This window comes from Phaethon aethereus (genome assembly GCF_964289735.1).
Source record: "Phaethon aethereus genome assembly, chromosome: 2".
Classification (NCBI taxonomy): Eukaryota; Metazoa; Chordata; class Aves; order Phaethontiformes; family Phaethontidae; genus Phaethon; species Phaethon aethereus.
The window spans coordinates 170,957,968-170,980,924 of record NC_138582.1 but is presented as its reverse complement, the minus strand read 5'-3'; the positions used below and the strand labels follow the sequence as shown (position 1 = coordinate 170,980,924).

The window sequence follows — 22,957 nt, the reverse complement described above, 5'->3', positions numbered from 1 at the left end:
TTAGAGATCAGTGTTTGCTTGCTACAGGTATGCTATATAAACTGGACCTTAGTCATTATCAATCAACTTTTATAATGAAGTAAAATGATTATAGGTAAGGTAGTCACTAGTCACTAGTCTTAGGCACTAGTGAAGTTGAGCAGATTGCCTGGAGTTGACTGGAAGTGGGATCCTGCGAGCTGGTGGACTGGGAGAGTCTCTAGATGAGTGCAGAGCACAAGCCACCAACCCACAAGTCGGCATCTCAGCTAGAGTAGAGGAATCACAATCTAAAATTATGAACTACTTCTCCTTGTTGACTATTAAAAAAAAAAAGGCCTAAACCAACTAGCTCGAACGTGAGCATTTGCATTTTAGATAAGAGAAGCTGATGTGGTAAGTTCTGAAATCTTCCATACCTTTTGGATAAACCAGAGGCTGTCTCTGTGCACAAGTATATATGGAGTCAGAGAAGATCTGTTCTCTTCATGAGTTAACAGCAATGTTTCTGTTGACTCTCTGGGATGCTGGGTCATGCTATGATGCAGCACCTTCTGGCATCAAAGCGATAAGTGAAGTGTAAATGTTTCAGTTGACGGACACAATACGGCATCTCCCTTTGCTCTTCCTCTTCCTCTTGTAAGCTCTTTATCAGTGCTTGGCACTGTACGGCAGAAAATATAATGAGGATCTCTTGCCATCTGCCTCACTCCGAATAGGGACAAATGAACTTGGGTTTTGGAGTTGCAGGGAGTGAACGGCTTGTGTTTGTCCTGCACAGAGTCGCATTACTCTTCAAGAAAACCTAATGTCTCATTGCTTTTAAACTGCTGGTCATTTAACATGAAAAATGCTGACTCTTCAAGGACTATTGAAACTCATAACCTGGGACTATTAGTTACCTCCTGCAGTAGAAGCTACTGTTTAAGTAGGACATAGTTGATGAGAGAGTTACGGGTTTTCTTTTCCGTATTTGGGCTGCCTGCATATCTCGCAGGACTGTGCGTAAGGACAGGACTCTGCAAGTACGTACCGCAGGAGTACGTACGTACCCTTGCAGATGACGTGCTCTGCAGGACACGCTCTCCGCGGGGCTGAGCAGCAGAGCTCCCCCTCACGTTGCATTCTCTTTGTTTAGAGATTTCCATCCCTAAGGATTACAAAGAGCTTTTCTCACATCTGTCTCCTGTCCTAAAGTACTGCTTGGAGGAGTGACACAGGTTATGAACTGAAAATGCTTTAGGTAAAGGCAGGGCTGAGTTGTACTTGCTAGATTTTGGATTCTTTGACATTAACAGGAAGTTGCCCATGAGAGAGAGGCTTATATATATTTGTATTTTTTTAACTCGCTACAGAAGTTCACTGCCTGTGCAGCTTTTGGATGGGAGGTGAAAGGACCAATGTGTTGCGCAATTGTTAGCGCTAAAATGTGGTTAGGACACTGGAGAAGGGTGCGTGGAGTTTGTTTTTTTGTGGGTTTTTTTGTAATCTTGCTTTCAATGGAGCTCTTGCTGTTTGTTCAAGGCATCACTTGGAATGAAGTAGCTGAGTTAGCAGTGGTTACAGACAGATGTTTTTCCCCAGCTAAGCTTGTAAGGTACAGGCTGCTGACAGCTGTATGTGTGCAAATGTTGTTGAAGCCCATGTCAGGTGGCCTTAGGCAATTGTCGTGGTTCAGCCCCAGCTGGCAATTAAGCCCCACGCAGCCACTCGCTCACTCCCCCACAGTGGGACGGGGATGAGACTCAGAAGGGTGAAAGTGAGGAAACTCATGGCTTCAGATAAAGACAGTTTAATGGGTAAAGCAAAAGCCATGCACACAAGCAAAGCTGAACAAAGAATTCATTCACCATTCCCCATGGGCAGGCAGGTGTTCAGCCATCTCCAGGAGAGCAGGGCTCCATCACATGTAATGGTTTCTTGGGAAGACAGACACCATCGCTCTGAACGTCCCTCCACCCCTTCCTCCTTCTTCACCCCAGCTTTATATACCAAGCATGATGTCATATGGTATGGAATATCCCTTTGGCCAGCCTGGGTCAGCTGTCCTGGCTGTGTCCCCTCCCATCTCCCCGTGCACACCCAGCCTGCTCGCTGGCAGGCCAGCACGAGAAGCTGGAGTGTCCTTGACTACTTAGCTACAACTCAAAACATCAGCACATTATCAACATTTTCTCATCCCAAATCCAAAACACAGCCTCACACTAGCTTCCGTGAAGAAAATTAACTCTATCCTGGCTGAAACCAGGACAGCAATTGAAAATAGCATTTGGGAAGGTGGTCCTCGGGGGTTATGGCAGGTAATGACAGAAAGCAGGAGGTGTTCTTCTGAAACCCTGTTGGTTACCTGTCGTGGCTGTTGGTGATGTGCCAAGGGGTGTGTGTGCATGCACGTTCTCCTTTCGGATCTGTACATACCAGCACAGCACAAATCCATTACCCTCCACAATGAAAGCTTTAGTATTTTTGCTTAAGTTTAGCTGGAGGGAAATTAAGAGATTTACTATCTACTGTGTTCTGGCACAGAACAGCTTTTTCTCTCTGATCTGGACTGCAAGTAGTTCAAAAGAGAGAAAAAGAATTAGGGATGAGAAGAAGAGTTGAATAAATACATGGTGGTGACCTTGGGTAGTCTTACTTTTCTGCATGCATATATTCTGAAGGGCAAATCCATTTCAGTGTGTTTTCTTGACTTGGGTAGAAACTATCCCTGGCAGGATTTAGTTTATTTATATACAAAACATGTGTACACTGCATATTGTTCTCAGTGTTGTGGCTTCTGAGCTACCTGGTGTACTGGAAACACAGCTCCATGCACGTTAATTTATATCCTCCCAACAGAGAAGTCCCTTCCTGTGTCTCCTTCACTGCCCGAGACCCGATTGCTTACAGTAGCTGCAAGCTGTGGAAGCTTTTGCCCGCTGGGTATCTGAACCAGGCACTGCTCGTGCTCTTCACTTGAGATTTTTTCTTTTGAAAGTTTTGTTTAATGTAATGCTTAGCTGTGATTTATCAGGATTTTCACTGTTGGTGGTGGGACATGCTCCCTACCCTCTTGTTGTAACGCTCTCCTGCTGACGAATTATTACCGAGTCTGTTGCAGCGGTGTTCGGAGTCTGCCTTTTTGATTTGTACCTCTGTACCAGATGCTGGAGACACTTTTCGAGGGGCACTGTCCCAACCCTGGGAAGCATTAAGACTAATTTAGTGGTGGTCCACAATGGCCATTTTCCAGAAAATCATGCAGCTTTGCAAAAATGTTAGTATCTGTCCAAAGCAGATGAAATCCAGAACCCTTGTCTCATCAAAGAGTAATAGTGTATGAGAAGGGATTTGGCTAAGAGCACTGGATAGTGTTTCCTCGTCTTGACTCTAGGATGTGTGTTTGCTGCTTAACTTGCATTCTTCCCTTCTTTTTTCACCAAGGATCTCATTCTCAGTTCTGGTTCTGTTTCCTCTAGAGAGATATTTCCATACTTGGTTGTAGTGATTGGCCTAGAGAATGTGTTGGTTCTCACCAAGTCAGTTGTCTCTACGCCCGTTGACCTGGAAGTGAAGCTACGCATTGCCCAAGGTACGCAGCCTGCTCTGGAAAACTGTTAAGAGAGAGAAAATTAGGGTAACCCAAAGACTGGGAGATGGGGAATGATCTTAATCTGTGAAGATCTAAGTTTGTGAAGGAAACAAGGACTGTGTGTGTTAATGTGAATTGGGAATTGTATTCCAATAGTCTTTTTGTACTGTTTCTGGTAATTCCAAGAAGTAATATAAGGCTGTAATTGTGGGCACTGCTTTTTAAGATTGTTCTCTGAAGCATTGACTAAACAAGTTTAAAAAACTGTGTTAGGCAGGGAGAACTGTACCTCCTGGTATACATGTTTAGCACCATGTCCTCTTGTGTCATGAATATCGTAAGTGCAGTCCACAGGTCATAGGAAGTTTTGCTGAGTCTGTGACAAAATTATCTTCTCTATTATAGGTACACTCTGTACCTGCATAAGAATTAAAGTATGCTCGAACCATGGATAAATGTGGCTTACAAACTTAAAAAAATATTTCTAGACATCAGGGAAGAGAGATTCTGGAGTCATGCCCAGAAAAATCTACCTGGTTTTAAAAATACGAGTGGTTTATATCCTAGATCAAGAACAGGACTCAAAAACTCCATGGTCCTTTACACTTCTGAATCCCTGTATTGCCCTGTGCAGTACCCTCAGACTGCTTAAATCAGGACAGTTTTGTGAGCTGAGAGTCATCCTGAGCTCCCTTTGTAGTTAATGATAACCCCGCTAATAAAGACATTGGGAGTCTACAGTCCAACTATTTGACTTAGATATTCAAAATAGGTCAGATGAATTTTGGCCTGAAGGTGCCTTTTTTGGCTGTTGTCTATAGCTGCCTAATTTTAAAGAAGGGAAGTCCAGTTACTTCTTGCTGTGCTCATGTCTGTCCGCTAGTGAAGAGTCTAATTTTACCTGCCTTTGCATGTTCTTTCTCCAGGCTTGAGCAATGAGAGCTGGTCGATAATGAAGAACATGGCAACAGAGCTTGGGATCATCTTGATCGGGTATTTCACCCTTGTCCCAGCCATCCAGGTGAGCATGGCTGATCAGTTTTGAGTTTGCAGGACAGAGGCTTGCAGGCGCTGCAGGAATGCTCTGTGCTGTATTCTGCTCCCCTCTCTGGCTGATTGAGTCTGTTAGTGGGAAATACGTACATCTGTGCAGAGTGGATCCCTCCAGGAGCTAGCCTGCTGATCCCCAGTCGGGATCCTTCCAGTAGCTGGGCTTACACATTCAGTTCATCCAGTAGTTGGCCCTGGATCCTTGCTCTCCCCAGTTGCCTCACACACACATGCACTTGCGTGCAAGCGGGTCTCTTAGTCGTCCCACGGCCCCACGGTTGCTCTGGCAGTTGGCCTGGAGCCCCTGCTCCATCTGGTAACCAGCTCCAGCTCTCTCGCTCAGGGACACACACATACCTGGCTCCCAAGCTACTCACCTGCTCACCAGCTGCCTGGCTCGGTAGTCACTGGTGATCACACACTGCATACTCTGACTCGCTACAATTGCTGGCGACCCAGCCACATGAGCTCCTGTGCCCCGTGGGCCCTGTTCCAGTTGCCGGTGCTGCAGATGTATGGGCTCCAACAGGACACGTGGGTTTGGAGATTCTCTCTCATTGACTCATCGTGATGGCTCTCACCCCTGACCATGGGGCTGATTGCTTTGCTGCGCCAGCCCTGGGAGGAGCTGGAGCAGGAGCAGGGGCTCGTTTCCCTCCTGACTGTCTGTCCATGCTCCTTGTGTTTGTGGAAATGAGCTTCCTATCACAGGACTTAACACTGCCCAGTGCCTTTGCTGTGGGGATGCCTTTCTTCCATCCTTAAAATGCCTTTTTGTGGGCTGGCTAATCCACCTTGTAAGTGGATGGAAGGAAAAACAAAACTCAACTGCAGAATATCTGCCTCGAGAATTAGGATGGACAGCCTGTGGCTCTTTCACCAGATTGATAAATCTGTAGGTTTTTACAACCACAGATATCACTATCTCCATTTCATGGGTGGGTAAACTGAAACCTCAAGGTAGAATGATCTGTCAGGGATCATGTTGTCGGGTCTGTGTTGCACTGAAAATAGCATCAAGGTCTTCTGCCTTGCCGTGTGTTGCTTTCTCTGCTGCACAGTCCCCTTTTCAGGACTGTGCTTGCTGAGTTGACAGCATTTGATTTCTGATCCTTGACCAAGCAGGGCTTGTTCCTGGTGAGCTACATGAACAGAAGCATTGCCTAGACAAAGCCTCATTGCCAATTCCGTAGCACCTCTGCAGCCAGACTTCGAGAAGGTGTCAGCCTGTTTGTTGTATCTGGCAGTTTCTAGTAGGCACAGTCAGCAAGCGAAGGCAGGAGCACCCCAACATCTACATAGTTGGAGGCTACTCTGTGCCCTCGCTAGGTGCTCACTGGCCACGTGTGACCTGCATGAAGAGGGGTGGGTTGTGTATGTCCTTGCTTTAGCATGCGGGAGTCACCAGCACAGACTGCAGATTAAAACATACTATAATCTAAGAAGATGAAACATTCAGGTTGGACTGAGCATTACAGCTGAACTTCACAGTTCCTGGACCTCTCTCAGTACCCCAGAGGACAGCAAGAGAGGAGCTTCAGTAGAATTCTCCAGGCTACAGTTGCCCACCTATTGTGGCCTAACTTTTTTATTTGAAGCTGATTGCAGAGATTGCTCAGCGTAAACACTGGCGTGATCCATCCTTTGTGTCTAAACTGGACTCATTCCTATGGCGTATCGGCGCCTTTTGGCCTCTGTTTCATTGCTGCGCTGCTTGACCTCAGAAAGTGCAGCTTTGATGGTATCTGTGAAGCGGGCATAGTGCCAGCAGCCCTGTCGTGTGGGTACCGCTGGGACAGTCCCCTTTCTTTCTGCACTCTGCTGTAGAGCAGCTTGCAGGGTGCCCTGATTACAGGAGATAAAGGAATGTGGTAAAAGGGTCGGGGCAGGGCCACGTAACAGTGTCAGTAGGGCCCTGGGGAAAAGTGCCCCCATGCCCCCGCTCCCGTGTTATCTCTGTTAAAGTACTCCTGTTCATTACAGCATTTTGACACATGTGATGACATCCACTCTGCTCTCTGTGTGATCCTGTCTTTCCTTGGGTGCTCGCTTGTTCCAGAGGAGGAATCTCGCAGGGATGCTGTCTGTTCAAGACTGACGGCTGCTCTGCTGGAGGCTGGTGTATGTCCCTTATCTTTGGCCCTGAGAGTGAAGGGCACTGTACAGATAGTGTGCTGTACTTGCGTTGCAGAGTCCAAGGAATCTGGCAGAAAGAGAGCCAGGCTGCGTAAATCTGGCAGGGACCTTTGCTCTAGGCTGTCAGAGGGAGCGGTGCTGGGCTGGGGTCGTTCAGGTGGTGGCTGGAATAGAGGGTAGCAGAAGAGAGAGGCATTTCTTTGCTGAAGGCTCTCACCTGCCCCGGGGGCTGTAATGGGTCTTGTTGTTTTTCTCAGTTACTCCTTGGCAGTGCAACTCCTTTAGCAGAAGGGATTTTTCTATGTTTTCTGTGGCTCTCCTTGTCCTAAAATAGAGTTTGGCTTCAGATGGGAGTTGTGCATCCACTTTAAATCCCTTGTAATTGTGAGCAGCAATGAAATCCTCTTGCCTTGCATTGCAGGTGGGTAGAGACCCCTTTTCTCCTGGCACAGCGTGACTGTTGATGGTTCTGAGGTGCTGCAGGGGCACGTGCTGAGCGCTTGTCCTGGGCTTTCCGTCTCTTACCCACTGCCTTGTTCCGAAGTTCACACACTGAGCGCCCAATCCTGCACCCACTGAAATCAGTTTGGGTTTTGCCGCAGCGTTTGCAGTATCCAAATATAAGAAGATTTTAGATTTCCAGGGCTAGCAGCTTCAGATGTCTCTAATCTGAAGTGGAGTAAGTGGAGGTATTAACAGAATTAGTATCTCTCTATGCAGAGCCTGCCGTTTGTGGAGCCTGTGTTTGCCGAGGTCTGGGTGAAATCCAGATGGACATTGCTTTCCTTCTGGTTTTCTCCTTCAGAGAGGAACTTGTATTGAGTTTTCATCCCTCAGAAGTTGGGGAAGGGGCTAAAGAGAAAAACCTGTGAAAACCTGCTTCCTTGTGCTGCTGTCACTGGGAGGTTTGGAGAGGGGAGGCTGACCTGGTGGGTTATCTCCTCTCATTATCACACTGATTTTTAACTAACAAGCAGTTGATTCCTTATGTTTTGAGAACAGTTTGGGTGCGGGGGGAGGCTTCAAGGTTTCTTTAGAGGTTTTGGACAGCCTTTCACGCTATCTCTTTTCATTTCACTGTGCTGATACTGGCCTCCAGCCTTATGCAAGAAGCTGGGGCAGACACAGGAAGGAGGGGGATGAAAGAAATGAATCTGTGGCCTCTGTCCTTGCCCTTAGGTGGATGTGTCCTGGCTTGGTCTGCAGGTAGTGCGAGTGCCACGCCTGGGGCTCCAGCGGGCAGGCAGTGTATGGCAGTGGATGTTTGCCAGCTCTGTTCTGCAAACAAGGGTCACAGTCTTTAATCTGTTTAGCCTAGGGTTTTTACTTCTCCTTACGTTCAGCTTTCTCGATATCTCCGTGTTTACTAGATCCTTTTTGGGTCCTGACAGGTCCTGGCAGAAATTTGTACCTCCAAGGGAAACAAAATGCCTCTCCAAAATATTTTAGTTCTATGTTGCTGTGAAGTCTTGAACATAACGGGGGAGAGGGGATGGCACTGGGCACTAACGGGGATTAGGGTAAGAGCGTGCATTTGTTTTACAGGGACAATCTGGGGCTTGACTGTATTTCTGGGCAGAATCTTGTAATCCTTATTTCTGCAATGGCATCTGCTGGGAAAGCAGAGCATTACAAGAAGTTTAGGAAACACCGGGCTTTTGCAAACATCGTTTCGCATATATTTGTTGTCTAGAGACCTCTGGGAATGGCTATGGGACTTTTCTTCCAGGGGCATAGGAATGGAATTTGCCCATCAAATATATATGTTAGCCAAAAGGGTGATTTAAGCAGAAATGGTTTAGCTGGAGCCCTGGAGAATGGCTACAAACAAGTACACAGATGTACTGTGACTTTAGCGATCTGCCTTTGGTCGGAGAGTGGGTGATCCAGTTCCTGAGCAACCCGTGTTCTGGAGGAGTTTTAAATCAGGGCTGAGGTTTATTGGTAAAGTGCAGGAAAGTGTCACCGTTGGAGGCTGTTTGGCTTTGCGATTTGAACGCGTGGGCAGCAGGCTGAGAGCTCTGATTGCAGCCCTGCCATGGCTTGTGAACTGGGAAAACATCCTCTGCTGGTTTTTCCTATGGTGCTTTGATGTTTTATGGCTAAGAAGAACAATGAATGCGAATCTGAATAAATATGCTCTTGAGTTCTCACACGGACTTTCTTAGCACTAAACTCTCAACTATTACAAAATATTGCTAATAAGATCTGTCAGTAAAATAGACTCAGGCCTGCGCTCTGGGCAAGTGTTTGCCGAGTTGCCCTTTTTCTGAAGTTGAAATATTTACCGCTGTCTCCACAGCTGCCATTGCTAACCCTTGTGTCCTATCTGCAGGAGTTCTGCCTCTTCGCTGTGGTCGGCCTGGTGTCTGACTTCTTTCTGCAGATGTTTTTCTTCACTACTGTGCTCTCCATTGACATTCGCCGTATGGAGGTAAGGAAGGGCCAAGAACACGGGGTTTTGCTTTGAGTCTTCCTTCTCTGCTGTTGTGGAAGGATTAAAGGATGCACGCCCTGTGTTTTCACTCTCTAAACAGAAAAGACCAAGCTGTAAAAGTTCCGGGGCAGTACTGGTTTGGTTACTCTTACGTGGGGATTGGGGACAGGATGCTTGAGGGAACAAGACACCTTCAGGTATATAAATGTGCAGATTCAGGGTGTATGGGCTGCAAGGAGACAGGCTCGCAAACAGGTGACCATGGCTGGGTGAAAAAGAGAGTGTGTGCCTGAGGGAAGCCGGGCCAGAATGACTTGAGAGCGAAGGTGGGAACTCAGATGTAGGCGTGTATCGAAGATGTGCACATTTCTCTCCAGAGACCTCATCACCACAGCTCTCACGCATTTGCTTTTCTCTTGGCAGCTTGCTGATCTGAACAAACGGTTGCCAGCAGAAGCCTGCATGCCCCCAGCGAAGCCTGTCAGCCGCTCTCAGCGCTACGAACGCCAGCCAGCTATGCGACCTGCCACCCCGCACACCATCACCCTGCAGCCATCGTCTTTCAGGAATCTGCGCCTGCCAAAGAGGCTGCGGGTGATCTACTTCTTCGCCAGGACCCGGCTGGCCCAGAGACTCATCATGGTATGCCACGTGGTGTTCGTTATCTGGTACCCCTTCCTGCCAGACACTAACCCAACCCAAAGAGGCTTCCGGGGTGGGGATAAAAAGCCCAACATTTTCATGCATCCTTGTTCCTCTGCAAGACTTATGCTGCCCTGTGGTAAATACATGGAAGAAGTACTTCCCTAAGAACGTCGCTCTGCGTGCATTAGCTCCAGGGCTCTGCTCTTTGCATGATGTTTGGGTGGTAGTGGATAATTTTCTGATATTTGCTTTGAGACAAAAATCTGCTTTTATATAAACAGGTTGTCAAGGACTGTATGAGTGGAGAGCGAAGATTTTTATAGAGCAGAAATCACGTTTTGTTCCTGCAGATAATGTTGATTAAAGACATGGAGATATTTTGCTATATAAAAGACCTCCTTCTGCAGGTGTAACTGCAGCGGTTACACCAGTAACTGCCCCTGCTTGTCCCCTCCTCTCTATTCTGGATGTCTGTAATGGACACGGAGGAATGTGTGCGTTGCTCGGCTCTACAAACCACAGCCCAGTCCGTCACTGGCAGCTAACATTGGTGGCAATTTAAATTAAATGAATACATCAGTCTGTGAACCGTGGTTGCTGCAGGAGGTCTTGCAGAGCTCATGAACCAGAATGCTGAATTAGGCCTTTCCAGCCCTGTTTGAGAGTGGCAGATGTGCTGGTCCCAGCCGCCAGCAAGGAGGAGCTTCCCTGCTGTGCATTCGTGTGGGAGGAATGGGGTTCTTGCCATCAGATTGAGTTGCATGGCTCACGCAAAAGTAGTGCTCAGTTTTTGTGCATGCTGTACAACCCCGGCCAGCCCTCTTAGAGGAAGAGTGTCTGCTGGGAGTAAGACCATGACTGAGTGCAGGTCGAACCCTTGGTTGGGATGTTGTTGATCAGCTCAGACAGCTGACGAGGTCTTGGAGGCAGAGCGTGAAGGCCGTGTAGTAACAGGCTTGTCTCTTTGCTCATCCTGTGTAGGCTGGGACAGTGATCTGGATTGGAATCCTGGTTTACACGGATCCTGCTGGTCTCCGCACCTACCTCACGTCACAGGTCACCGAACAAAGTCCTTTGGGTGAAGCAGGTCTGCCTCCTATGCCTGTTCCTGGAGGGGTCCTACCGGCTGGGGACCCCAAGATTGATCTCTCAGTTTTCCCATCGGACCCTGTACAGCTGTCAGAAAACCAGACGCAGCAGCGTGAGCAGAAGTCAGGGCTGGAGTCCCTGAGCAGGCTGGAGACAAACCAGCACACTTGGGCCCGAGGACCAGAGGGCAAAGGGAATGGACAGACGGAGCTTGGAACTGAAGCAGAGGTTACCTGGGGAGCTGAGGATGAGGAGATTTGGAGGAAGCTTTCCTTCAGGCACTGGCCATCCCTCTTCAGCTACTACAATATTACTCTGGCCAAAAGGCAAGTGGGCTGGCATCGAGTGCCGCAGGCATTTTGAATTGTGGAATTGACCCCAAGCGCTTTCCTTTCTTCTGTCCTTCGTCCTTCTGAGTTAGATAATTTGTGTTCCATGTGGCTTGCTTACTCCAAATGTGTCTTCAGGAGGCCACTGCTAAACCTGTGTGGTGCAGACATACCAAACTCTCCAGGGCTGAGAATAAGGCTCTTGGCTGTATTACTTGCTTGTTGTCTTCCTTTACCCTGGAGGCGAAGTTCAGAATTTTGTAAAACAATGTATGGTCATCTGTAAGTGATGGGGGTGGTACATGTGAGGAGTAGAGACATCTGAGCTGAGGAAACTTCTTGGTGAGATCTTCTGGCCTGCAGTATACAGGGAACTGGACCAGATCATTAATTATATCCTTACTTGAATCTGCGTGATCCATTTGATCTCATAGAATCATAGACTAGTTTGGGGGGAAGGGACCTGTAAGGCCCATCTAGTCCAACCCCTGCCATGAGCAGGGACATCCCCAACCAGAGCAAGTTGCTCAGAGCCCCGTCCAGCCTGACCTGGGGTGTTCCCAGGGATGGGGCATCCACCACCTCTCTGGGCAACCTGGGCCAGAGTTTCACCACCCTCAGTGTGAAAAATTTCTTCCTTATGTCTAGTCGAAATCTGCCCTCTTTTAGTTTAAAACCGTTACCCCTTGTCCTGTCACCACAGGCCCTGCTAAAAAGCCTGTCCCCACCTTTCTTACCAGCCCCTCTCAGCCCTGGCAGCTGCAGGAAGGTCTCCCTGGAGCCTTCTCTGCTCCAGGCTGAGCCCCCCCCAGCTCTCCCAGCCTGTCCTCCCAGCAGAGCTGTTCCAGCCCTCGGAGCGTTGCTGGGGCCTCCTCTGGCCCCGCTCCAGCAGGTCCATGTCTCTCCTGTGCCGAGGGCTCCAGAGCTGGACGCAGCACTGCAGGGGGGTCTCCCCAGAGCGGGGCAGAGGGGCAGAACCCCCTCCCTCGCCCTGCTGGCCACGCGGCTTTGGGTGCAGCCCAGGACATGGTTGGCCACCTGGGCTGCGAGCACACAGAGCCGGCTCCTGTCCGGTAGTTCATGTTCATCAATAGTTCATTCCACTGTTGGCTCTTAGCCTCTTCCACAGAGTTAAGGGCTCAGACCTGGGAAATATCTTTAGAGAAAAATATTTCAAAGGAGGTCTTTAGTTTAGAATACCTAAAATGACTGGACTGAAAGTACATACCGAGACCTACCTTGGCTGCTAGTGGGAAGATGAGCTAGGTTACGCATTAGGATTTTTGCGTCTTTTTGTGTTTGTCGTTCCTAAGCTATTCTATCTTTTCATTCCTTCAGATACATCAGCATCCTTCCAGCAATCCCTGTCACACTGTACCTGAACCCACAAGAGGCCTTAGAAGTGCGGCATCCCCAGGAGGCTAACCGCTACCACCCCTTCTTATCTTCAAGCAGTGGGAAACTGGATGCGGAAACTCAGCCTGACCAAGCCTCATCCAAGCTGCAAGGGCACCAGGATGTCACTCTTTACAAGTAAGAGAGTCCTTGATGCAGCCTCCTGACCTTGCCTTAGCTCCCTGGGAGACACGGGTTGCTCTTTGGCTGCTTGGCTTTTCTCCTGGTGGGAGACCAAAAAATATTTGTAAAGCTTCAGTGCAAAATCCTGTAATGCGCAGGACACTGTAGCTCAGCTAGCGCAGCATTAACTTAATCTCTCCTGGCACTGTTTTTCTCAGCAGCCGAGCTCCCCGGCAGCTGACATCCCAGGTTGTTGGCGCACATGATGCATTAACGGGGTTTATCACTGGGTAACAGAGATAGGAGTTTGTCTTTGGGAATAAATGTCGTGATTCAATAATGCTTTATTGGGTGTTAGATCAAACTCTCATGCAAGCAAGGACCTTCATTCCCCACTGAGAGGACGGGCTCACAGTTTGCCGTCTGAATCTGCAATCCTCCTTTGGCTGTGTTGAATGTGCTTTGTATTATCCCGATCCCCATCTAGTGTTTTTCTTACTGTCTTAATTGCTATGCACTTTTCTCATTGAAAAGTCTGAAAATCTTGTTGAAATTGAAGGTTCCCATTTAAAAAATCTTTCAATTTTCCAGAAATCACTATAGCTTATTGGAAATTTTTCTCAGCTGAAAAATTTAGACCAGCAACGTGTGTAATACTTCCACAGTATTTTTCAGACTCCATCCGTGGACTAGTAATTGGATCTTTATCTCACCTTCTTTTTCTCTTTGTATCTGTTTGTGTCTCCCACCAGGGTGGCTGCTCTGGGCCTGGCCTCAGGCATTATCCTGGTCCTCCTGCTCTTCTGCCTGTACAGGGTGTTCTGCCCCAAGAACTATGGGCAGAACGGGCTCTCTCACAGCAGGAGGAAGAGGGGGGACCTGCCCTGTGATGATTATGGCTACTCGCCACCTGAGACTGAGATTGTCCCCTTGGTTCTCAGGGGTCACCTCATGGTAGGTCGGACGGGAGCGGTCCTTACAAGAAAGGCATTTTACTGACTTGTGCCACACGTCTTCTGTTTTCTTTGTTTTATTTAAATAACAGCCCTCACGAAGGACAGACCAGCTATGCAGCGTCAGCATAATGCAGCCGTGATGGCTAACAGCCAGGGCAAATGCTTTCTATATCTCTTGTAGGATATTGTAGCATAAAGTTTTCTGCAGCACTTCTCCATTTCTTCTTGGGACTCACTCTGAGCTTTTGCAATTGCTGTTATTACCGTCTCTGTGTAGCCAGCTGTTGGCTTTTATTAGTTGGGCTGATCCAGCCTTCTTTGCTGGGGTAACTCTAGGTTCCTGATATTTAATGCCTACTGGATCATTTTTTTCCTGCTTCCCGAAAGTTGGTGCATAGGTTTGAGCCGTTAGGTGTTGTTTCCAGTGCTAAAAGCATCCATGGGTCTCCACAGAAGTGTGCTGCTGCTCAGTTTACTCATTTTTCTTGAGTGGAAAGATGTTTCTTCCCATTTGGAGATGAAACAAAGCACTTGGGCATCCAGTCAGATGGAGTCTGAATTGCTGTGCCACTTCTTCCAGAGAAGCTGCGCCTCTGTTCCTGATCCTACCATCTCTTTGGGCCACGCTTTGTCAGGGAAAGGGAAGATGGATGGAGTCTGTCTGTTTTGCAGCTGTCTGGTGCACGTCTAGGACTCTGGGCAAAGATGTACTCACATTCTCAGTCTCCCTAGGTTGCTAAGCCAGCCACGTAGTTTTGACATAAAATGTATCATCTCTATAGTTCCTCAGCCTCACGCAAGGTGGTTGTCAGAATCCAGAGGCCTCAGTGGTGCTACGCGCTCAAGCTGTCCTTCTTCTTCCTTCCAGGACATCGAATGCCTGGCTAGTGATGGGATGCTGCTTGTCAGCTGCTGCCTGGTGGGCCAGATCCGTGTGTGGGATGCTCAGACTGGCGACTGCCTCACCGTTATTCCCAAACCAAGGTAAGTGGTGTCTGTACCAAGTCATTCAGCTGTGGGCAGATCTCTCCACAATTGCTGCTCAATTCTCTGTAAGAAATCAGAACCTCCGACAGTAGAGGTGGGAGGACTGACCTTTTATTACTGCCTTTTAGGTTGCGAAGAGACAGCAGTGGCATTTTTGATTACCAGGAAAGCTGGGATCATAGTCCGGATGGCAAGAATGGTCTGGATGACTGTTTTGAGAACAGCCATCAGCTCAAAAGGATGCTCAGCCCTCCCCAGCCTCCGCTTTTCTGTGACCAGCCAGACCTCACATCTCTCATTGACACGAACTTCTCTGAGCAGGTGAAGGTGGCCGAGTCAGAGACGCGGCTCCGTGCTGTGGGCAGTCGCCAGAAGGAAACGGGGTATGATTTCAGCAGCCTGGTTGGTAAAGCGTATGAAGAGCATGGCACCTCCAACTGCATGAACTTCACTGGCCTCGCAGCCCCGCATGGACAGGCTGGCTTCTGCCTGGGGAGCAGCAGTCCCCGCTCCCTGGGCTGCGGGAACGAGGAGGGAGGCTGCAGCGGCCGCAGAAGGAGCCTGGGGGACGAGTCTTTTACGGGATTTGACAAATCATCACCACTTCCTTCCTGGGGAGGAGACTTGGAGAGCTCTGTCTGGAGCCTGGACCTGCGAGGGAACCTGATTGTGGCTGGCCGGAGTAACGGAAAGCTGGAGGTGAGGAGCAGGGCTCGCTGCCAGCCCGGGCACTGGCAGAGCTGCCGGTGCCGCCGCCGCGCTGGCTCTGTGCAGCGCTGGTGCCACCGCCTGTACCAGCAGCACCAGCACCAGGCACGCGGCCTCTCAGGCTGCAGGTTAGCACGGGTCCCAGGGCAGAAACTCCTTTTCTGCGCTGAAATCTCCGCGTTTCGGCTTAATTCGGTTTTAGAACAGAACAGGAATTACAGGATATTGTCTATTATCACCTACAGTAGGTTTTTAAAGCATTCAAAACAGCTTCTCCTGTGATCAGTACTTTGCTTATCTTCTTTTCTGGGTCTTGAGTATTGAAATATTTCAAAGGAGGTTCTTAGTGTAAGGAGAAAAAATCTTCAGTTAGTACTAAATACTAGCAGCTCTTTAAGGCTGAGGAAGCTTAAAGATTGTCGTGTCATGAAGTCATGTTGCTGGGCAGTCATGAAATGAAGTAAAATGAATAGGAATGAGAGGTTTTGAAGCAAATTTTAAAAGGAAATTTAAATCTTCTCCACTGAGAAACTTTCAGAATTAGTTTAATTTCATTTTTGGAAATTAAGGTTGAATTTTTCATTCAAAATGAATGTAGGGTGTTGTTTTGGTTTTTTTTAAACAAATACATTTTAAAATAGAATTTTTAATTCTTTTTGACCTGCGCTGCCTGTGAGCGGCTCCCATTCTTCACAGCACAGGCATGCACTCCATTGTTTTTCTTTGTCCTTTAAGTATGCTTTTGAGCTCAGATACCTTCTCTCAAGCAGCTGCCTTGAGACACTGACTGAATTTTGCCACAGACTCTCGTTTCCAGTCCACGTCACAATATTGCTTCAAAATTTTGTGCTCGGCATGGAGCAGATGTGGGGCTGACCGGGAGCCACGAGGGGTGCTGCAGAGCTGGGAACGGGGGGCGGCAGCAGGAGCCCGTGCTGCCGCAGCGTGCGTGTGTGGTGCACCGGCGCTAGCATTCGTTGTGACCCCAGGAAGAAAGACATGCCGATGGTCAAGTATTGATTAAAATACTGTTTATTGGCAGTAATGCTAGAAGGAAAAAGAGGATAGCGGGATCTTGCCCCATGCTGTGCAGCGTTGGACCATGCAGATCGTGTCCCTGGAGAGGTTGGCCAGCAGCATGGTCCTTAGAGCTCTTAGGAGATTGTCTTTGAAGGAAAGAATTCTATTCATCATTTCTGCTGTCAAACAAAAGGATGTTCACTTGAGAACTTGCTGCTTCGCTTTTAGATAGAAGGAGACTGATGGTTGTAATCAGCAGTGCCAAGTGGGAGCTGCCTCCAGGCTCCGTGATCAGACAGCTAAGGGGGGCAGGGGATGGATGTGTGCAGCACAGGTTAGCCCTTACGTGGATCACCGACTCCTCTGTACAGCCGTCTTCTGGTCGGGATCACAGCAGTAACCCCTTCTTCTTCCAGGTTTGGGATGCTATCGAGGGGACCCTCCGTAGCAGTAATGATGAAGGTCAATCTGGCATCACAGCACTCGTCTTCCTGAACAACAGGTAATTGTGCTTGTGCCCGGTGATCTCCTGCGAGGGGCGGAGAACACTTGGTGTAAGCCGGGACCCCAGCTCTCACCCTCCTGCCATGGAGACCGAATGGCTCCGGATGGCAGAGGCTCAGAGGGGAAGTCTCTTCCCACCTCTCCAGCTGGGCGCGGTGGAGCGAGCTTTCCTGGGTCCGGCTCTGTTCCAGCAGCCACTTCTTCATACAGATATTCGGCCTTTCCACTAGTTGCGTGTCCAGAATAATCCAGGGCTGGGAGATGAGGCCTTTGGGTCACTGGTTTCTGGGTGCTGTTATTCAAGAGGCACTGCCATCTGCCCGTTTATTCTGCGGTCTGAGCTGAATATAATTTCCGAGCCCCCTTCCTTGCGATCAGGAGTGCCTCCTCACAGGGCGAACCTGCGTGGTTTGTGCTCTGCCTCGGAAGAAGGTGCCTGGTCTCAGGGCTCCTCACCCTGTGGGAGCGGGGAACGGCCTCTCCTCATGTGTCTGCGTTTCTCCCTCAGGATCGTCGCTGCCCGGTTGAATGGCTCTTTAGATTTCTTTTCACTGGAGACACACACGTCCTTGAACCACCTGCAGTTCCGAGGTAAGCAAGCGTCCCAGCGTGCTGTGCACGGCTCTGAGCTCCGCCGAGCCCTTTCCTCTTCCCATGCCTTCTTGCAGCTGATTCTTCCTCACCCCCACTTCATAAGCTTTTGTAATAATGCTCCATTCAAAACACCCTGTGCTGCAGGATGCTGAAGCAGCTGCTGTGGAGAGGTGAGGAATGCTTTGGGAGTTCCCTCTGCAGGGAGAGCGTCTCGATGCTGGTTTTCTGCAGTGCATAGGGCTGAAGGCTAAGACATGCATCCAGGGTCAGCTCTGCCCCGTACCACTTTGCTCTCTCCTCACATATTTTCTCCTTAGCAAGGTCTGTTCTCACTTGTTTTGCACACCGTGTAGTCCTGCACAACCACAATACAGCCTGGGCATCGGCACAACCACGACACACAAAACCAGTCTGTGGTGTAACTGGCTTGCAGTGCAGTGGCTCCTTTGGTTCTGGAGTGGCCTGGAGGGGAGAGAAGCCCTGGCCTTACTCCGGAAGAATGGTTGCCTTCCGGGAGGGATGTCCTGGGGTCCGCAAGCTGCAGATCTGGAAGTGGAGCACACTTTTCCAGAAAGGGCCGGCTGTGGAAATGACATTTCCCTATAGGGCACACAGAGTCTTGTGCCCAGCTGTCTGTTCTGCCTCTCTGACGAGGCTAATAAGCGCAGTGCTCTTGGGCTTCAGGGATCTCAGTCTTGCGTAAGACTTACTGCGTAGGGACCACTGGTCTGCAGAAGGGAGTTCTGCTGCTGAGGACCCTGTTGGAGACCCTCACTCCAGTTGTTCATGAGTGCTGAGCAGCTGTAGCTTCTGCTGGTGTCAGCTGGAGTGCCGAGTGTTTGGCCCTTCGGAGGACCAGCTTCAAATGCCTTAAAATTCAGCATCCAGGCATCCCTGATACCACACCATTTGTGGGTGACACTAGTCTTGGAGCGTAAGGCTGTGACTGCTGCAGTGGGGACTTACCCACGTGTCTCGCCGCAGGAGCCCCGAGCAGAAGCAGTATCCCGTCCTCTCCCGTGTTCAGCAGCAGCGACATCATCATGTGTCAGCTCACCCACACCGTGTCCTGCGCCCACCAGAAGCCCATCACGGCGCTGAAGGCTGCGGCTGGACGGCTGGTCACTGGGAGCCAGGACCACACTCTGAGAGTAAGGCTTCCTCGGCTGCAGTCTGGGGCGGCCGCTGCCCTGTCACCGGTGGGGTGTGGGTGCTTACCTGTCCTGTGGACGTTGTGGGACGTGAGCTCGTCTGGTACATGGACGGGGGGCAAAGCTGATGTGTGTACGTGCACAGAGGTAGTCGAGTGTTGGGGTGGTGTGGTTGGAGTCCAACCCAGTGCATTCCTGAAGCTCCCCGTGTTATATTTGTAGCCTGGATGGGGCTCCTTGCTGGAGCCCGAGGACAGAGCCCTGTGGGAGGTATCTTATTAAACAGAGCGTGAAATCCTCTCGCCTCAGGGATGGGTGACTTCATGAATAGCAGGGTCTGGGTTCTGGGGCACCCCCTGCCTTAGTCATAGAATCATTTAGGTTGGAAAAGACCTTTAAGAACTTCGAGTCCAGCCGTCACCCCAGCACTGCCCAGCCCACCACTGACCATGTCCCGCAGCACCGTGTCTACATGGCTTTTAAATCCTCCCAGGGCTGGGACTCGGCCCCTTCCCCGGGCAGCCTGTGCCAGGGCTTGACAGCCCTTTGGGTGAAGACATTTCCCCCAACACCCAATCTAAACCTCCCCCGGCGCAACTTGAGGCCGTTTCCTCTCGTCCTGTCACTTGTAAGGCTCGGGAGGTATTGCTGCAGCACGACAGCCTGGCTGATGCTCATGTCTGCCTCTTCTGCCCGGCAGGTGTTCCGGCTAGAAGACTCGTGCTGCTTGTTCACGCTGCAGGGTCACTCAGGAGCAATCACAGCTGTGTACATGGATCAGGTAAGGCGCAGCTGGGTCTGCACCTCAAAGAACATCCTTACATACGGCTGCTGAGCCACTGGTTCAGCCAGATCTGGGGCCCTTTCCTGGTTTACGTGTACAGAGGCTGATGTGCGCTTCTCTGAGGATGCAGAGGGTTCGCTGGCCGCTGTAACCGTGTGCTCACCACGTGCCTTACAAGATGAACCAGTATTTTCCCATCCAGCTCACTGCGAGTGCAGCAATCCGTTTCCCTGGAGGTGGTTTGTCTCCCGGCCCTGTTTGGAGCAGGAAGGGCCCATTCCTGTACCTGTGCTGCCACGACAGCTGTTCTGAATGCAGCCCTGAAGCCAGGGAGCCTCTGAGGGCAGAAGGAGAACCGCCCCTCGGCGCTTTACACCTCTGTTAAATGATTTGAGGTTTCTCTGCAGCAGGCAGTCCTGCTGGGCTTGGGGTTGTGTTACCTGCAGCCTGCTCGCAGGCACGTGCGAAGGCAGGGAGGACACCAAGGCGGCAGTTCGGCTTTCTGTCCCGCGTTCCTGTGACCCCCTGCAGCCTGGGAGCGTGCTGGAGCACTGCACGTCCTTGCCTGCGGACCTCCTATGCCTTTGGCGGCTTTCCATGGTCGTGGCACTGCAAAGCCCCGGGGGGTGATGAAAACGGCGCTGTGTCGTCCTCCCAGGTTCCTGACCCCCTTCTGCCCGTGTCCTTGCAGACGATGGTGCTAGCGAGCGGAGGCCAGGACGGTGCCATCTGCCTTTGGGACGTGCTGACGGGGAGCAAGGTCAGCCATATGTACGCCCACCGAGGGGACGTCACCTCCCTCACCTGCACAACGTCCTGCGTCGTCAGCAGCGGCTTGGACGACATGATCAGCATCTGGGACCGCAGCTCGGGGATCAAACTCTATTCTATCCAGCAGGTAGGTAGCTGGCGAGTAGCCAGGGAAAGGTTAAGGGTGCTCCTTTGCTTTCCTGGACCCCATCACACTGCGCAGACCACCTCTGCTGGGCTTTGTCCTGTGAAGGCATCTCTATTTAAAACTCCATGTGCTTTGGAAAACTTCCCCGTTTGAGCTCCTGCACATTAACGTTCACAGAAAAGACTGAAGCTGTTGCTTGGGTAGACCGCCCGCTCCCGGCTGCGGAGGCTCTGTGGCCCCATTCCAGCACGTGCGCACCCGGGCTGGCAGAGGGGCTGTGGCTAAATGGCCTCTCCGTGGCCGTGGCAAGGGCTGGCGGCCGGAGCGGCGTGTTCCTGCCCGGATCCCTGTGGTGGGCTTGGCTCGCTGATGTGCTCTCGTTCCACGCAGGAGATGGGCTGCGGCGCCAGCCTGGGTGTGATCTCTGACAACCTGCTGGTGACAGGAGGCCAGGGCTGCGTCTCCTTCTGGGACATCGGCTACGGTGACCTGCTCCAGACCGTCTACCTGGGGAAAAGCAACGAGTCGCAGCCCGCGCGGCAGATCCTCGTGCTGGAGAACGCCGCCATCGTCTGCAACTTCGGGAGCGAGCTCAGCCTGGTCTACGTGCCCTCGGTGCTGGAGAAATTGGACTGAGGAGGAGGGTCAGGCGCTGGAGCCTGGGTGGAGCGAGGCAGGTGGGACAGGGCCCCTTCCGTGCTTGAGGGCAGCGCAGGCAGACGAGGGGTGGGCTCTGGGCAGCGCGTGCTGCTGGCTGGGGGACAGGGACACCAGCTCCATCACTCTTTGTGTCCCTCCTCGTAAACTGGACTCTTTGTCACCCAGCGGTCTGCAGGGCCCGAGCCCTCCTCTGCTCCCCGTTTCCTGCATCTTCCACGCGGTTGCCGGGGCTCCCCAGAGGTTTGATGGTCCCGGGGCTGCATGCGCTGGCGCAGAGGGACACAGGGGACTGCAGCTCCGCTCCGGCCCCCTGCTCGGCACAGGACAGGAGCTGGGCCAGCGTGCGGAGGCGGCGGCTCCCCGGCGCTGGGGGGCGTGGGTGCCTGTTGCCTTGCGGTAGCTCGGCTAAGTGGCGTCCAGCCCTGTCTTGGCAGGTTCCAGCTTGTTCGTAGCCCTCGATGGAGCGTGGCAGGAGCAGGGCTGTCGCGGGCAGCGCTGCCCAGCCTGCTCCCAGCCGGCCTTTGCCGGGGGTGACAGGAGACCCTGCAGGGGCCTGAGACCCACTCCTGGGGCACAGAACGGCCCTGCACTCCCGGCCGGGCCCAGGAGCGGCTGTGAGTGCGAGCTCAGTCTAGAGAGGAGTCACCAGGGGCTACCAGCCCTCGAGGAGCCCCCGGCACCGAGCACAACCCTCGCCCCCCGGCAGGAGCCGCCCGACGAGGGTCCCACGGGGGGCAGGATGGGGCTGACCCTGCCTGGGCACTTGGCTTGGCCTCCATGTGCCTTAGAGCTGCGGGCTGGCCCTGCCCCTCGCGGGCTCCGCGCTGCAGCAGTCCCTGCCCTATTTATTTATGTGCTGTATATATTTATTTATTATGGCAGGAGAGCGCGGGAGCAGCAGCGCCTGTGCCAGCATGCCCGCCCCTCGCTCCACCAAGCCACCGTGGGCAGAGCCACCCAGGGCTCGGCCCCGCTGCCACCCTTCCCGGCTTTCTCCTTCGTCCAGTTTGCAGCAGTAGCACCTTCCTCCTCCTCCTCTTCCTCCTGCTGCTGCTGCGGGGCCGGAGGAGGCTTTTCTCAGGTTGGGAGCAGGCAGGCAGCCCTTGCCCCCACCCTCCCTGCAGGAACTGGGCAGAAAGCCCCTTGGGGCAGTGGGACCAAGGCACCCTGCCCCCGGCCCACAGCACCCCCTCGCACGGGGCTTTGCCCCATGGGACCCCCACTGCGGTGGGGGCTCGGCTCCCCTCCCCAGTTGCACTACAAGACCCCGCACCAGCCCCTGCAGCGAGGGCAGGGGGGCACACGTGCCTCACCAGGGCCGAGCCCTTCCCCAAACGCGCGCTGCCCGCAAGCAAACGCCGATGACGTCTGTTCATTGAACCCCGGCGCTGGCCTAGGGAGCGAAGGCCTGGGCGCTCCCCGGGAGCTGTGGGGCTCCCCCAGCCCCTGCCCCATGGGGGCTCCCCCCGCCCGGCCCCTCGGGTGGCCTTAGCCCAGCTGTACACTTTGTGCTGTACAGGGGACGCTTTTTGTACCAGATTGTGTTTTATAACGTGTACCAGGACACCACCATTAAACGGAACTAACCCGAGCATGGCTGCGCTGCTGCCGAACCCCCCGGGAACCTCCACCGCCCCCCCCCGGCCGGGAGCTGAGCCCCCCGCAGCTGCAGATCAAACTCTCTTTATTTTAGTAGCAAAGAGCTGAAAAAGTCAGTTCTAACGGGAGTCAAGGCAGCGACCACCAGCGTTACCCCTGTGTGGCACAGGGGGCCGGGGGCGCAGGGGCAGGCAGCCCCCACCCACCCGCCAGCCTCCCCTAGCCATGGCTGCCACCCCACGGCGGGGGGGACGGGGGGGCGGGGGGGGGCCAGGGGAGAGCAGCACCCGCAGGCAGGGGTGTGGGGCTGTAGTGCTGGGTCCAGGGGGGACAGGCCGC

General features: G+C 51.9%; 1 protein-coding gene across 1 annotated transcript in view; it reads left to right on the top strand.

Annotated features, from left to right (window-relative positions):
• SCAP (SREBF chaperone) overlaps positions 1–20,995 on the top strand; it is a gene marked incomplete at its 3' end in the record, with an annotated part of 45,817 nt that extends 24,822 nt beyond the window's left edge. The window contains exons 8-22 of the mRNA XM_082014737.1: positions 3,441–3,553; positions 4,480–4,574; positions 9,075–9,173; positions 9,600–9,818; positions 10,803–11,236; positions 12,578–12,772; positions 13,510–13,711; positions 14,582–14,697; positions 14,829–15,399; positions 16,845–16,930; positions 17,441–17,523; positions 18,511–18,677; positions 19,378–19,458; positions 20,153–20,359; positions 20,750–20,995. Of these exons, the coding sequence (XP_081870863.1) occupies positions 3,441–3,553; positions 4,480–4,574; positions 9,075–9,173; positions 9,600–9,818; positions 10,803–11,236; positions 12,578–12,772; positions 13,510–13,711; positions 14,582–14,697; positions 14,829–15,399; positions 16,845–16,930; positions 17,441–17,523; positions 18,511–18,677; positions 19,378–19,458; positions 20,153–20,359; positions 20,750–20,995 (2,914 nt within the window). The remainder of the gene's footprint in view (positions 1–3,440; positions 3,554–4,479; positions 4,575–9,074; positions 9,174–9,599; positions 9,819–10,802; positions 11,237–12,577; positions 12,773–13,509; positions 13,712–14,581; positions 14,698–14,828; positions 15,400–16,844; positions 16,931–17,440; positions 17,524–18,510; positions 18,678–19,377; positions 19,459–20,152; positions 20,360–20,749) is intronic.
• Between the last annotated feature and the right edge of the window lie 1,962 nt (positions 20,996–22,957).